Source organism: Coregonus clupeaformis, unplaced genomic scaffold, assembly GCF_020615455.1.
Source record: "Coregonus clupeaformis isolate EN_2021a unplaced genomic scaffold, ASM2061545v1 scaf1262, whole genome shotgun sequence".
Lineage (NCBI taxonomy): Eukaryota > Metazoa > Chordata > Actinopteri > Salmoniformes > Salmonidae > Coregonus > Coregonus clupeaformis.
Window position 1 is genome coordinate 135,001 of NW_025534716.1, and position 17,500 is coordinate 152,500.

A 17,500-nucleotide genomic window follows, 5' to 3' on the forward strand; every position below is an offset into this window, starting at 1 on the left:
GAGCACAGCAAAATCACAGTCTACTTGAACACAGCGATACTTAATCATAAGGCATCAAAGCCAAAGGAACTGAAAAATATTAAGAAATGCTATAGATGGAAGGAAAGTAGTGTGGAAACCTACCAAAAAACAATTAGGCAACAACAAATTCAATCCCTTTTAGACAACTTCATGGACAAAATGTTTCACTGTAATAGTGAAGGTGTAAACTTGGCAGTAGAAAACCTAAACAGTATATTTGACCTCTCAGCTTCCCTATAAAATCAAAAAATGTCAAGCAGACAACCTAAGAAAATTAACAACAATGACAAAGAAATTGAGAAACCTATCCAACCAAAAACATAGAGACCCAGAAAACCTGAGCCTACGCCTTCACCATGGTGAATCACAAAAACTTTTTCAGAAATACACTATGGAAAAAGAAGGAACAGCATGTCAGAAATCAGCTCAATGTGATTGAAGAATCCATAGAATCTAACCACTTCTGGGAAAATTGGAAAACACTAAACAAACAACAACATGAAGAGTTATCTATCCAAAATGGAGATGTGTGGATAAACCACTTCTCCAATCTTTTTGGCTCCATAAACAAAGAACAAACAGCAAAAACATATACATGATCAAATACAAATCTTAGAATCAACTATTAAAGACTACCAGAACCCACTGGATTCTCCAATTACACTGAATCAACTACAGGACAAAATACAAACCCTTGAACCCAAAAAGGCCTGTGGTGTTGATGGTCTCCTCAATGAAATGATAAAATATACAGACCACAAATTCCAATTGGCTATACTTAAATTCTTTAACATCATCCTTAGCTCTGGCATCTTCCTCAATATTTGGAACCAAGGACTGATAACCCCAATCCACAGAAGTGGAGACAAATTTGACCCCAATAACTTCCGTGGGACATGCGTCAACAGCAACCTTGGGAAAATACTCTACATTATCATTAACAGCAGACTCGTACATTTCCTCAGTGAAAACAATGTACTGTGCAAATGTCAAATTACCGTACGACAGACACCGTATTCACCCTGCACACCCTAACTGCCAAACAAACAAAACCAAACAAAGGCAAAGTCTTCTCATGCTTTGTTGATTTAAAAAAAGCTTTTGACTCAATTTGGCATGAGGGTCTGCTATACAAATAGATGGAAAGCATGTTGGGGGAAAAACATACAACATTATGAAATTAATGTACACAAACAACAAGTGTGTGGTTAAAATTGGCAAAAAACACACATATTTCTTTCCACATGGACGTGGGGTGAGACAGGGATGCAGCTTAAGCCCCACCCTCTTCAACATATATATCAACGAATTGGTGAGGGCACTAGAACAGTCTGCAGCACCCGGCCTCACCCTACTAGAATCTGAAGTCAAATGTCTACTGTTTGCTGATGATCTGATGCTTCTGTCCCCAACCAAGGAGGGCCTACAGCAGCACCTAGATCTTCTGGACAGATTCTGTCAGACCTGGGCCCTGACAGTGAATCTCAGTAAGACAACAATAATGGTGTTCCAAAAAAGGTCCAGTTGCCAAGACAACTTTATGGTTGTGAGGTCTGAGGTCCGCTAATTATCAAATTCCAGAAAAGAGCCATTAAATTCTATATCCACTTAAAAGGAAGCGATTCACAAACCTTCCATAACAAAGCCATCACCTACAGAGAGATGAACCTGTAGAAGAGTCCCCTAAGCAAGCTGGTCCTGGGGCTCTGTTCACAAACACAAACAGCCCCCACACAGCCCCAGGACAGCAACACAATTAGACCCAACCAAATCATGAGAAAACAAAAAGATAATTACTTGACACATTGGAAAGAATTAACAAAAAAACTGAGCAAACTGGAATGCTATTTGGCTCTAAACAGAGAGTACACAGTGGCAGAATACCTGACCACTGTGACTGACCCAAACTTAAGGAAAGCTTTGACTATGTACAGACTCAGTGAGCATAGCCTTGCTATTGAGAAAGGCCGCCGTAGGCAGACCTGGCTCTCAAGAGAAGACAGGCTATGTGCACACTGCCCACAAAATGAGGTGGAAACTGAGCTGCACTTCCTAACCTCCTGCCAAATGTATGACCATATTAGAGACACATATTTCCCTCAGATTACACAGACCCACAAAGAAATCGAAAACAAACCCAATTTTGATAAACTCCCTTATCTACTGGGTGAAAAACCACAGTGTGCCATCACAGCAGCAAGATTTGTGACCTGTTGCCACAAGAAAAGGGCAACCAGTGAAGAACAAACACCATTATAAATACAACCCATATTTATGTTTATTTATTTTCCCATTTGTACTTTAACTATTTGCACATTGTTACAACACTGTATATAGACATAAGATGACATTTGAAATGTCTTTATTCTTTTGGAACATTTGTGAGTGTAATGTTTACTGTTAATATTTATTGTTTATTTCACCTTTAGTTTTTAATTGCCATTTGAGTCATTTAGCAGACGCTCTTATCCAGAGCGACTTAGAGTAGGGACTGCCTATGTTACAGTAGTGACATTCTTTTTCATACTGGTCCCCCCACGGGAGTCGAACCCACAACTCTAAGCGTTGCAAGCACCATGCTCTACCAACTGAGCTACACAGGGCATTTCACTTGCGTTGGCAATGTAAACATATGTTTCCCATGCCAATAAAGCCCTTTGAATTGAAATGAATTGAATTGAGACACACACACAGTGTGTCATATTTCTCAGTTCTGGTCAGAAGTTCTCTGTTTACAGGATTCATCCTGGTATTATCATGTTCAGCTGCTGCGTTTGTTGCCATGGTGAAAGTGGAGTCCCTTCCGACGAGGGCGATGGTCAGTGTTCTAGAACCCCATGTGTCTGTCTGTCTGCCGGTCAAAAAGGCTGTCTGTCTCTATAGCAACAGAGTCAGGATGAGGACTGTAGCTAGATGCTCTCTGGGCAGTGGGAGAACGCTGAGGTCATCCCTCCTCGACCGGCAGTACTGCTGGCAGTGTGATGTCATCACCTGGCCACTACCTATTTCCATTTATCCCTCTATACCTCTCCTTCTCTCATCTCTCTCTCCTTCTCTCATCTCTCTCTCCTTCTCTCATCTCTCTCTCCTCTCTCATCTATCTCTCCTTTCTCATCTCTCTCTCTACTTCTCTCATCTCTCTCTCCTCTCTCATCTCTCTCTCTACTTCTCTCATCTCTCTCTCCTCTCTCATCTATCTCTCCTTTCTCATCTCTCTCTCTACTTCTCTCATCTCTCTCTCCTCTCTCATCTCTCTCTCTACTTCTCTCATCTCTATCTCTCCTTCTCTCCTCTCTCTCTCCTTTCTCATCTTCTCTCTACTCTCTCTCTCTCTCTCTCCTCTATCATCTCTCTCTCTACTTCTCTCATCTCTCTCTCCTTCCTCATCTCTCTCTCCTCTCTCATCTCTCTCTACTTCTCTCATCTCTCTCTCCTCCCTCATCTCTCTCTACTTCTCTCATCTCTCTCTCCTCTCTCATCTCTCTCTCTACTTCTCTCATCTCTCTCTCCTTCCTCATCTCTCTCTCCTCTCTCATCTCTCTCTACTTCTCTCATCTCTCTCTCCTCTCTCATCTCTCTCTCTACTTCTCTCATCTCTCTCTCCTCTCTCCTCTCTCATCTATCGCTCCTTTCTCATCTCTCTCTACTTCTCTCATCTCTCTCTCCTCTCTCATCTCTCTCTCTACTTCTCTCATCTCTCTCCTCTCTCATCTCTCTCTCCTTCTCTCATCTCTCTCTCCTCTCTCACCTATCTCTCCTTTCTCCTCTCTCTCTCTACTTCTCTCATCTCTCTCTACTTCTCTCATCTCTCTCTCCTCTCTCTCTACTTCTCTCATCTCTCTCTCTCATCTCTCTCTCCTTCTCTCATCTATCTCTCCTTTCTCATCTATCTCTCCTTTCTCATCTCTCTCTACTTATCTCATCTCTCTCTCCTCTCTCATCTCTCTCTCTCTCCTTCTCTCATCTCTCTCTACTTCTCTCATCTCTCTCTCCTCTCATCTCTCTCTCTACTTCTCTCATCTCTCTCTCCTCTCTCATCTCTCTCTCTACTTCTCTCATCTCTCTCTCCTCTCTCATCTCTCTCTCTACTTCTCTCATCTCTCTCTCCTCTCTCATCTCTCTCTCTACTTCTCTCATCTCTCTCTCCTCTCTCATCTCTCTCTCTACTTCTCTCATCTCTCTCCTCTCTCATCTCTCTCTCCTTCTCTCATCTCTCTCCTCTCTCATCTCTCTCTCCTCTCATCTCTCTCTCCTTCTCTCATCTCTCTCTCCTCTCTCATCTATCTCTCCTTTCTCATCTCTCTCTCTACTTCTCTCCTCTCTCTCTCCTCTCTAATCTCTCTCTACTTCTCTCATCTCTCTCTCCTCTCTCATCTCTCTCTCTACTTCTCTCATCTCTCTCCTCTCATCTCTCTCTCCTTCTCTCATCTCTCTCTCATCTCTCTCTACTTCTCTCATCTCTCTCTCCTCTCTCATCTCTCTCTCTACTTCTCTCATCTCTCTCCTCTCTCATCTCTCTCTCCTTCTCTCATCTCTCTCTCCTCTCTCATCTATCTCTCCTTCTCTCATCTCTCTCTCCTTCTCTCCTCTCTCATCTCTCTTTCCTCTCTCATCTCTCTCTACTTCTCTCATCTCTCTCTACTTCTCTCCACTTCTCTCCTCTCTCATCTCTCTCTCCTCTCTCATCTCTCTCTCCTCTCTCATCTCTCTCTCCTCTCTCATCTCTCTCCTCTCTCATCTCTCTCTCTACTTCTCTCATCTCTCTCCTCTCTCATCTCTCTCTCCTTCTCTCATCTCTCTCTCCTTCTCTCATCTCTCTCTCCTCTCTCATCTATCTCTCCTTTCTCATCTCTCTCTCTACTTCTCTCCTCTCTCTCTCCTCTCTAATCTCTCTCTACTTCTCTCATCTCTCTCTCCTCTCTCATCTCTCTCTCTACTTCTCTCATCTCTCTCCTCTCATCTCTCTCTCCTTCTCTCATCTCTCTCTCATCTCTCTCTACTTCTCTCATCTCTCTCTCCTCTCTCATCTCTCTCTCTACTCTCTCTCATCTCTCTCCTCTCTCATCTCTCTCTCCTTCTCTCATCTCTCTCTCCTCTCTCATCTATCTCTCCTTCTCTCATCTCTCTCTCTCTCCTCTCTCATCTCTCTCTCTCTCATCTCTCTCTACTCTCTCTCTCTACTTCTCTCATCTCTCTCTATCTCTCTCTCTCATCTCTCTCTCCTCTCTCATCTCTCTCTCTCCTCTCTCTATCTCATCTCTCTCTTCTCATCTCTCTCTCTCTCTCTCTCTCTCTACTCTCTCTCTCTCTTATCTCTCTCTCTCTCTCATCTCTCTCTCTCTCTCTCTCTCTCTCTCTCTCTCTCTCTCTCTCTCTCTCTCTCTCTCTCTCTCTCTCATCTCTCTCTCTCTCTCTCTCTCTCTCTCTCTGTCTATAGATCCTGACTCAGGAGGACTGGAATGTGGTCCTGTATAACGGCATGGCCTCCACCTCTCCTCTCGCTGCTCTCTACTTTGTAGCTCTGATGACGTTTGGGAACTACGTCCTCTTCAACCTGCTGGTGGCCATCTTGGTGGAGGGCTTTCAGGCTGAAGTAAGTGTTCTACTGGGTTCTACAGGGTTCTATTAGGTTCTACAGGATTCTATTAGGTTCTACAGGATTCTGTAGGGTTCTACAGGCCAGGGTTATATCTGGTTGGACAATATTTGTAGAATCTCTACCTCCCTCCATCCATCTCTACCTCCATCCATCCCTCCCTCCATCCATCTCTCCCTCCCTCCATCCCTCCCTCCCTCCATCTCTACCTCCATCCATCTCTACCTCCATCCATATCTCCCTCCATCCATATCTCCCTCCCTCCATCCCTCCCTCCATCCATCTCTCCCTCCATCCCTCCATCCCTCCATCCATCCCTCCCTCCCTCCATCCATCCCTCCCTCCCTCCATCTCTACCTCCATCCATCCCTACCTCCATCTCTACCTCGATCCATCTCTACCTCCATCCCTCCCTCCATCCATCTCTACCTCCATCCATCTCTACCTCCATCCATCCCTCCCTCCATCCATCTCTACCTCCATCCATCCCTCCCTCCATCCATCTCTACCTCCATCCATCCCTCCCTCCCTCCATCCATCTCTACCTCCATCCATCTCTCCCTCCATCCATCTCTCCCTCCCTCCATCCCTCCATCCCTCCCTCCCTCCATCCATCTCTCCCTCCCTCCATCCCTCCATCCATCCCTCCCTCCCTCCCTCCATCCATCTCTACCTCCATCCATCTCTACCTCCATCTCTACCTCCATCCACCTCTACCTCCATCCATCCATCTCTACCTCCATCTCTACCTCCATCCATCTCTCCCTCCATCCATCTCTACCTCCATCCATCCCTCCATCCATCTCTACCTCCATCCCTCCATCCATCTCTACCTCCATCCATCCCTCCATCCATCTCTACCTCCATCCATCCCTCCATCCATCTCTACCTCCATCCATCTCTACCTCCATCTCTACCTCCATCCCTCCATCCATCTCTACCTCCATCCATCTCTACCGCCATCCATCCCTCCATCCATCTCTACCTCCATCCATCCCTCCATCCATCTCTACCGCCATCCATCCCTCCATCCATCTCTACCTCCATCCATCCCTCCATCCATCTCTACCTCCATCCATCTCTACCTCCATCCCTCCCTCCATCCATCTCTACCTCCATCCATCCCTCCATCCATCTCTACCGCCATCCATCCCTCCATCCATCTCTACCTCCATCCATCCCTCCATCCATCTCTACCTCCATCCATCCCTCCATCCATCTCTACCTCCATCCCTCCATCCATCTCTACTTCCATCCATCTCTACCTCCATCCATCCCTCCCTCCATCCATCTCTACCTCCATCCATCCCTCCCTCCTTCCATCTCTACCTCCATCCATCTCTACCTCCATCTCTACCTCATCCATCCCTCCCTCCATCCATCTCTACCTCCATCCATCTCTACCTCCATCTCTCCCTCCATCCATCTCTCCCTCCATCCATCTCTACCTCCATCTCTTCCTCCATCCATCTCTACCTCCATCCATCTCTACCTTCATCCATCCCTCCCTCCATCCATCTCTACCTCCATCCATCTCTACATCCATCCCTCCCTCCCTCCATCCATCCCTCTCTCCATCCATCCCTCCCTCCCTCCCTCCCTCCATCCATCTCTACCTCCATCCCTCCCTCCATCCCTCCCTCCATCCATCTCTACCTCATCCATCTCTACCTCCATCCCTCCCTCCATCCATCTCTACCTCTACCTTGTTTGATACTGCTTGTCCAGCTGTTCATCTGAACATCACAGACACACAGCTCCACCCGCCTCTACCCCTGGTCCTGATCTATTTAACACCACAGACACACGACTGCAACACCATCATTAAGTTTGCCGACGACACAACAGTGGTAGGCCTGATCACCGACAACGACCAGACAGCCTATAGGGAGGAGGTCAGAGACCTGGCCGTGTGGTGCCAGGATAACAACCTCTCCCTCAACGTGATCAAGACAAAGGAGATGATTGTGGACTACGGGAAAAAAAAGAGGACTGAGCACGCCCCCATTCTCATCGACAGGGCTGTATTGGAGCAGGTTGAGAGCTTCAAGTTCCTTGGTGTCAACATCACCAACGAACTATCATGGTCCAAACACACCAAGACAGTCGTGAAGAGGGTACGACAAAGCCTATTCCCCCTCAGGAGACTGAAAAGATTTGGCATGGGTCCTCAGATCCTCAAAAAGTTATACAGCTGCACCATCGAGAGCATCCTGACTGGTTGCATCACTGCCTGGTACGGCAACTGCTCGGCCTCCGACCGCAAGGAACTACAGAGGATAGTGCGTACGGCCCAGTACATCACTGGGGCCAAGCTTCCTGCCATCCAGGACCTCTATACCAGGCGGTGTCAGAGGAAGGCCCTAAAAATTGTCAAAGACTCCAGCCACCCTAGTCATAGACTGTTCTCTCTGCTACCGCACGGCAAGCGGTACCGGAGCGCCAAGTCTAGGTCCAAAAGGCTTCTCAACAGCTTCTACCCCCAAGCCATAAGACTCCTGAACAGCTAATCATGGCTACCCGGACTATTTGCATTGCCCCCCCCACCCACCCTCTTTTACGCTGCTGCTACTCTGTTTATTATCTATGCATAGTCACTTTAATAACTCTACCTACATGTACATATTACCCCAATTACCTGGACTAACCGGTGCCCCCCACACATTGACTCCGTACCGGTACCCCCTGTATATAGCCGTCGCTGTTGTTATTTTACTGCTGCTCTTTAATATTTTGTTACAGTATAAAATAATAAGAAATACAAGTATTTTTGTGTGATTATTTTTGGTATTCTTTCTTAAAACTGCATTGTTGGTTAAGGGCTTGTAACGTCTACACCTGTTGTATTCTGTGCATGTGACAAATACAATTTGATTTGATTTTGATTTTTGTGATGATGGTGATGATGATGATGGTATCTTCATCAGGGTGATGCTAACAGGTCAGAGGCCGACGATGAGAAACTGTCGACCTTTGAGGAGGAGGAGAAGATGAAGGAGCTGTATGCAGCAGGTACACACACACACATACACACACACATACACACACACACACACACACACACCAGGGTTGGGGTCAATTCCAATTCAATTTGAAATTCAATTCTTGAATTCAATCATGAAGTGGAGAATTTTACATTAAATTAAATTTGAATTTTAACAATCTTCAACTTATGGAATTGGAATCGATTGGACTTAGATTGTTTGGACTTCTTGAAATGGAATTGAATTGGAATTCTATATTTGACATTTCCCCAGTTAATGGAATGAATGCACATAGTATCAACACTGCAGGATTTGTTTTAAATCCATATCGGTGCGAGCAGCAATGAACCGGGGTCACGGGAAGACAGAGAGGCCAAGATCAGTTGGAGAACCAAGCAAGCGGTCCCATCATGGAGGACGTATCTTCCTTTATGTGCAATCAGTGACGTCTTTACCATGTTTATCTCTCAATACCTCAAGGATGATGCAAGTGAAGTTTAGTCTAGTGTGACAAGTTCCAAGATGATACTGTGGAGGGGATTTACATGCTACTCTGCATCTGCTGGTACACTGGTGCCATCTGCTGGTACACTGGTGCCATCTGCTGGTACACTGGTGCCATCTGCTGGTACACTGGTGCCATCTGCTGGTACACTGGTGCCATCTGCTGGTACACTGGTGCCATCTATCTGCTGGTACACTGGTGCCATCTGCTGGTACACTGGTGCCATCTGCTGGTACACTGGTGCCATCTGCTGGTACACTGTGGCCATCTGCTGGTACACTGGTGCCATCTGCTGGTACACTGGTGCCATCTATCTGCTGGTACACTGGTACCATCTACTGGTACACTGGTGCCATCTACTGGTACACTGGTGCCATCTGCTGGTACACTGGTGCCATCTGCTGGTACACTGGTGCCATCTATCTGCTGGTACACTGGTGCCATCTGCTGGTACACTGGTGCCATCTGCTGGTACACTGGTGCCATCTGCCGGTACACTGGTGCCATCTGCTGGTACACTGTGGCCATCTGCCGGTACACTGTGGCCATCTTCCGGTACACTGTGGCCATCTTCCGGTACACTGTGGCCATCTGCCGGTACACTGTGGCCATCTGCCGGTACACTGGTGCCATCTGCCGGTACACTGTGGCCATCTGCCGGTACACTGTGGCCATCTGCCGGTACACTGGTGCCATCTGCTGGTACACTGTGTCCATCTTGGAATGCGTCAACATTATTTCTTCAAAGTCTTTAGGGACTATTGTGATCACCAACATTTGAAGTGAATCTGACTTTTAGTCCACGAGAAGATGTTTTATGATTCTTTTAAGAATTAGCTTTACATAGTCAAACAAGTCAATTGTTAATAGTTTCCTTATTTTTTTTAAAGATATCAATGCCAAACTTTACATGGGTTCATCATGGTCATGGCGTTGATGACCCTAAAAAGTTGAACGTGTTGCTCAAAATTCCTCTGCAATCATCTTCTCCTCATGAACCATAGGTCAGATTCACTCCAGATGTCGTATTTACACTCATTACATCAGTCTCTAATGGTTTGGGGAATAGTTGTTGCCTTTCTGTCACCCTGTGAACCCCGGTCATTGCTGCTCATTACATCAGTCTCTAATGGTTTGGGGAATAGTTGTTGCCTTTCTGTCACCCTGTGAACCCCGGTCATTGCTGCTCATTACATCAGTCTCTAATGGTTTGGGGAATAGTTGTTGCCTTTCTGTCACCCTGTGAACCCTGTTCATTACTGCTTGCAGCTATATTTTCAGCTTGTTATAGCTAGACTGTCTGAACAGTGACACGATCAGCCTGAATGTTTTTCTATATTTCCAGTATAGCTAGACTGTCTGAACAGTGACACGATCAACCTGAATGTTTTTCTATATTTCCAGTATAGCTAGACTGTCTGAACAGTGACACGATCAACCTGAATGTTTTTCTATATTTCCAGTATAGCTAGACTGTCTGAACAGTGACACGATCAACCTGAATGTTTTTCTATATTTCCAGTATAGCTAGACTGTCTGAACAGTGACACGATCAGCCTGAATGTTTTTCTATATTTCCAGTATAGCTAGACTGTCTGAACAGTGACATGATCAGGCTGAATGTTTTTCTATATTTCCAGTATAGCTAGACTGTGTGAACAGTGACACGATCAGCCTGAATGTTTTTCTATATTTCCAGTATAGCTAGACTGTCTGAACAGTGACACGATCAACCTGAATGTTTTTCTATATTTCCAGTATAGCTAGACTGTCTGAACAGTGACACGATCAGCCTGAATGTTTTTCTATATTTCCAGTATAGCTAGACTGTCTGAACAGTGACACGATCAGCCTGAATGTTTTTCTATATTTCCAGTATAGCTAGACTGTGTGAACAGTGACACGATCAGGCTGAATGTTTTTCTATATTTCCAGTATAGCTAGACTGTCTGAACAGTGACATGATCAGGCTGAATGTTTTTCTATATTTCCAGTATAGCTAGACTGTCTGAACAGTGACATGATCAGCCTGAATGTTTTTCTATATTTCCAGTATAGCTAGACTGTCTGAACAGTGACACGATCAGCCTGAATGTTTTTCTATATTTCCAGTATAGCTAGACTGTCTGAACAGTGACATGATCAGCCTGAATGCCTGAGGGAATTTCATTTGAGTTGGAATTTGTGGAATTGTTGGGGATTATATTGAACTGGGAATTGAAATCTTGGAATTGACTTAATTCAATTTCTCTGAATTCTAATGTTATCTCTGATTTCAAAGACTTGGACCTGGAATTTGAGTTGAATTAAATGAGCCCTTTGGTCTTGGCCATGGTGGAGAGTTTGGAAATCTGATTGATTGATTGCTTCTGTGGACAGGTGTCTTTTATACAGGTAACAAACTGAGATTAGGAGCACTCCCTTTAAGAGTGTGCTCCTAATCTCAGCTCGTTACCTGTTGTGATGTCACGAGAGGCTGTGTCCTGGAGGGACGTTACATCCCCCTGAGGTGGCTGCAAACCCAGACAGCTATGGCTCCATCTGCTGGTATGGTCGGGAACTCCACCCTCTATGGCCAATCTTCCCACGCAGCTGAAACAAATGAGGAGCTGATGAGCTGAAGGTTTGGGAAGGGAAGAGACACAGTCTCCAACCTGGGCTCTCTGGAGGACAAGAGTGCTGCACGTCCACTTCCATGAGGAATCTAAGGATTTGGAGATACTTACCTTTGGGAAAAATACTCACCTTTGGATATATGCACCTGTGGAAATACGTGAGAGACATTTGGAAGGACTTTTTGCTGGGTTGGCCACTAGCTGCAACGTGGACTACAGTAAGGCTGGGGAAAAGTTATCTGAGCGAGTGAGAGTTATGACTTTGGATGTGGAAGAGACATCCCTGAACTGTTAACCCTTAAAGAGCCACAAGAGAACAGAATTTTGTTATATTTTCGTTAATTTCCCAAGACCTATAATAAAATCCTTGTTTTGTTTGAACCTTGTCTCCTTGCACTACTTGAGCAATCCCGCTGAAAGCTGTGTAGCCTCTTGTGACGTCACACTGTATAAAAGACACCTGGGAACCAGAAATCTTTCTGATTGAGAGGGGGTCAAATACTTATTTCCCTCATTAAAATGCAAATCAATTTATAACATTTTTGACATGCGTTTCTCTGGATTTTTGTTGTTGTTATTCTGTCTCTCACTGTTCAAATAAACCTACCTTTAAAATTATAGACTGATCATGTCTTTGTCAGTGGGCAAACGTACAAAATCAGCAGGGGATCAAATACTTTTTTCCCTCACTGTATATATTTTTTAAAAGATAAACAGTAGCAGCAGCGTATGTGTGATGAGTCAGAGAGTTAGTGCATAAAGGGTCAGTGCAGATAGTCCGGGTAGCTATTGGTTAACTATTGACTATTATTGATCAGTCTTATGGCTTGGGGATAGAAGCTGTTCAGGGTCCTGTTGGTTCCAGTCTTGGTGCCCTTTAACCCGTCTATTATACATTGTTCTTACAGTCCTCATAATTAGAACACACCCTGACCCCTGACCCCTAACCCCCTTTACAGAGTTGAAGCTTCAGGCGATGATGTTGACCCCCAATGGCCTTCTGAACCCCCGGGCCTCCATGCCCCTCCCACCCACACAGTCACCGTGGCAACAACCGCCACCGCCGTCCCCGTGGCAACGCCCGCCGCTCATCTTTCACACCGTGGCCACGCCCACAACTTGCAACAGCCAATCACGACGGGGCAGCGCCGTCTCTACGGATACAAGCAACGCCCTGGACCCCAGGTCGCCGGTGAGTCACACACACACACACACACACTCTAGACCAGTGGTTCTCAAACCTCTCCTCACAGTTATGTTGTACCTCTGTACTATCTTACCTGACTCACCTGGTCAAGGGCTTGATGATGAGTTGACCAGTTGAATCAGGTGTTAGCTGTGGAATAGATCACATACATGGAACGGCTGGGGGGTCTCCGAGGAGAGGTTCTACAACCACTGTTCTATAACATGGAACGGCTGGGGGGTCTCCGAGGAGGAGAGGTTTGACAACCACTGTTCTATAACATGGAACGGCTGGGGGGTCTCCGAGGAGAGGTTTGACAACCACTGTTCTATAACATGGAACGGCTGGGGGGTCTCCGAGGAGAGGTTTGACAACCACTGTTCTATAACATGGAACGGCTGGGGGGTCTCCGAGGAGAGGTTTGACAACCACTGTTCTATAACATGGAACGGCTGGGGGTCTCCCGAGGAGGAGAGGTTTGACAACCACTGTTCTATAACATGGAACGGCTGGGGGTCTCCGAGGAGAGGTTTGACAACCACTGTTCTATAACATGGAACGGCTGGGGGTCCCAGAGGAGGAGAGAGGTTTGACAACCACTGTTCTATAACATGGAACGGCTGGGGGGTCCCAGAGGAGGAGAGGTTTGACAACCACTGTTCTATAACATGGAACGGCTGGGGGGTCTCCGAGGAGAGGTTTGACAACCACTGTTCTATAACATGGAACGGCTGGGGGGTCTCCGAGGAGGAGAGGTTTGACAACCACTGTTCTATAACATGGAACGGCTGGGGGGTCCCAGAGGAGGAGAGGTTTGACAACCACTGTTCTATAACATGGAACGGCTGGGGGGTCTCCGAGGAGGAGAGGTTTGACAACCACTGTTCTATAACATGGAACGGCTGGGGGGTCCCAGAGGAGGAGAGGTTTGACAACCACTGTTCTATAACATGGAACGGCTGGGGGGGGGGTCCCAGAGGACGAGAGGTTTGACAACCACTGTTCTACAGCGTGCAATATAACATGCTAACACATCCTAATGTCTCTCTGTGCTCTGCTGTGCTCGGTCAGTCTCCGTGGGACAGCCGGCGCTCCAGCTGGTCTTCTATTGGCCGGGGTCCCAGCCTGCAGCAGAGGAAGAGCCAATCCAGCGAGAGGGATTCTCTGCTGTCAGAGGGGGCGGGCTCTGAGTGGTCCAATCCCAGCTGGGGTCGGAGCAGGGAGGAGTCTTTCGACCTCCTGGACCAATCAGAGTACCTGACCGTGCCGATGCTCCGCCCACCTGACTGTAACGGACGACCTTTCGCCTCCCTGACGCAGGGACCCTACGTTACTATAGCGACCACGAGGATGACGAGAGGAGGACGCTGAGGAGGTGAGTCTGTGTATATATCTGGACAGTGTGTATATATCTGGACAGTGTGTATATATCTGGACAGTGTGTATATATCTGGACAGTGTGTATATATCTGGACAGTGTGTATATATCTGGACAGTGTGTATAGCTATATATTATGTGTATATATCTGGACAGTGTGTATATATCTGGACAGTGTGTATATATCTGGACAGTGTGTATAGCTATATATTATGTGTATATATCTGGACAGTGTGTATATATCTGGACAGTGTGTATATATCTGGACAGTGTGTATATATCTGGACAGTGTGTATATATCTGGACAGTGTGTATAGCTATATATTATGTGTATATATCTGGACAGTGTGTATATATCTGGACAGTGTGTATATATATCTGGACAGTGTGTATATATCTGGACAGTGTGTATATATCTGGACAGTGTGTATATATCTGGACAGTGTGTGTATATCTGGACAGTGTGTATATATCTGGACAGTGTGTGTATATCTGGACAGTGTGTATATATCTGGACAGTGTGTATATATCTGGACAGTGTGTATATATCTGGACAGTGTGTATATATCTGGACAGTGTGTATATATCTGGACAGTGTGTATAGCTATATATTATGTGTATATATCTGGACAGTGTGTATATATCTGGACAGTGTGTATATATCTGGACAGTGTGTATATATCTGGACAGGTATATATCTGGACAGTGTATATATCTGGACAGTGTATATATCTGGACAGTGTGTATATATCTAGACAGTGTGTATACATCTGGACAGTGTGTATATATCTGGACAGTGTGTATATATCTGGACAGTGTGTATATTCTGAGTATATCTAGACAGTGTGTATATATCTGGACAGTGTGTATATATCTGGGACAGTGTGTATATATCTAGACAGTGTGTATATATCTGACGAGTGTGTATATATCTGGACAGTGTGTATATATCTGGACAGTGTGTATATATCTAGACAGTGTGTATATATACTCTGACAGTGTGTATATATATCTAGACAGTGTGTATATATATCTAGACAGTGTGTATATATCTGGACAGTGTGTTATATCTAGACAGTGTGTAGTATATCTGGACAGTGTGTATATATCTGGACAGTGTGTATATATCTGGACAGTGTGTATATATCTGGACAGTGTGTATATATCTGGACAGTGTGTATATAGCTGGACAGTGTGTATATATCTGGACAGTGTGTATATATATCTAGACAGTGTGTATATATCTGGACAGTGTGTATATATCTGGACAGTGTGTATATATCTAGACAGTGTGTATATATATCTAGACAGTGTGTATATATATCTAGACAGTGTGTATATATCTGGACAGTGTGTATAATCTGGACAGTGTGTACATATCTGGACAGTGTGTATATATCTGGACAGTGTATATATCTTGGACAGTGTGTATAGCTATATATTATGTGTATATATCTGGACAGTGTGTATATATCTGGACAGTGTGTATATATCTGGACAGTGTGTATATATCTGGACAGTGTGTATATATCTGGACAGTGTGTATATATCTGGACAGTGTGTACATATCTGGACAGTGTGTATATATCTGGACAGTGTGTATATATCTGGACAGTGTGTATATATCTGGACAGTGTGTATATATATCTGGACAGTGTGTATATATCTGGACAGTGTGTACATATCTGGACAGTGTGTATATATCTGGACAGTGTGTATATATCTGGACAGTGTGTATATATCTGGACAGTGTGTATACATCTGGACAGTGTGTATACATCTGGACAGTGTGTATACATCTGGACAGGTGTGTATATATCTGGACAGTGTGTATATATCTGGACAGTGTGTGTAGCTATATATTATGTGTATTGCTGTTGAGGAAATGTTTTCTGTGTGTGTGTGTGTGTGTGTGTTTGGTTTTCCTATCCTTGTGGGGACCAGAAGTCCTCAGGACAGTAAAACAAGGAAAGTGAGGACATTTCTCTGGTCCTCACAAGGAAAAAAAGGCTATTTTAGACTTAGGGGTTAGAATTAGGTTAGGTTTAAATTAGGGTTAGGGTTGGGTTTAGAATTAAGGTTGGGTTTAGAATTAGGTTAGGTTTAGGTTAGGGTTAGGTTTAGAGTTAGGTTGTGTTTAGGGTTAGGGTTAAAATGAGGGTTAGGTTTAGAATTAGGTTAGGTTTAGGTTAGAGTTGGTTTAGAGTTAGGTTAGGGTTTAGAGTTAGGTTAGGAGTTAGGGGTTAGGGAACATTTGATTTAGAATAGGAATCAATAGTTTGGTCCCCACAAGGATAGTAAACAGACGTGTGTATGTGTGTGTCTCACCCTGTGTGTGTTGTGATGTCACGAGAGGCTGTGTCCTGGAGGGACGTTACATCCCCTGAGATGGCTGCAAACCCAGACAGCTATGGCTCCATCTGCTGGTAGGGTCGGGAACTCACCCCCTCTATGGCCAATCTTCCCACGCAGCTGAAACAAATGAGGAGCTGATGAGCTGAAGTTTTGGGAAGGGAAGAGAACACTGAGGGGAGTGTGGGGGTGAAGAGACACAGTCTCCAACCTGGGCTCTCTGGAGGACAAGAGTGCTGCACGTCCACTTCCATGAGGAATATAAGGATTTGGAGATACCTGCACGGGAAATACTCACCTTTGGATATGCACCTGTGGAAATACGTGAGAGACATTTGGAAGGACTTTTGCTGGGTTGGCCACTAGCTGCAACGTGGACTACAGTAAGGCTGGGGAAAAGTTACTGAGCGAGTGAGAATTATGATTTTGGATGTGGAAGAGACATCCCTGAACTGTTAACCCTTAAAGAGCCACAAGAGAACAGAATTTTGTTATATTTTCGTTAATTTTCCAAGACCTATAATAAAAATCCTTGTTTTGTTTGAACCTTGTCTCCTGCACTACTTGGAGCAATCCCGGCTGAAAGCTGTGTAGCGGTCTCGTGACGTCACAGATGGTGGAGAATACGGGACGCCAAGCGATAGTGCATGTCGGAGGAGGATACAAGTTTGATCACCAGTTTTCCAAGTTGGACGTAGTCTGCCGACTGAAATGGAGGACATATTGAAAGCCCTTGTTGCTGGCCTGAAGATGAAGCAAATGTGGTCTCTTGGAGGAGCAAAAGAAAGCCAACCTTCTGAAGGCAGAGGAATTGCAGTTGCGAGACAGAGGGTGGTCCAAAATAGCCAATAAAGGCAAGTGAC

At 45.3% G+C, this 17,500-nt stretch overlaps 1 protein-coding gene across 1 annotated transcript in view; it reads left to right on the top strand.

Moving 5' to 3' along the window:
• LOC121560038 (voltage-dependent T-type calcium channel subunit alpha-1H-like) overlaps positions 1-14,278 on the top strand; it is a 106,171-nt gene extending 91,893 nt beyond the window's left edge. Inside the window, 4 exon segments of the mRNA XM_045217875.1 lie at positions 5,459-5,614; positions 8,545-8,629; positions 12,681-12,913; positions 13,979-14,278. Of these exon segments, the coding sequence (XP_045073810.1) occupies positions 5,459-5,614; positions 8,545-8,629; positions 12,681-12,913; positions 13,979-14,278 (774 nt within the window).
• The last annotated feature ends 3,222 nt before the right edge of the window (positions 14,279-17,500 follow it).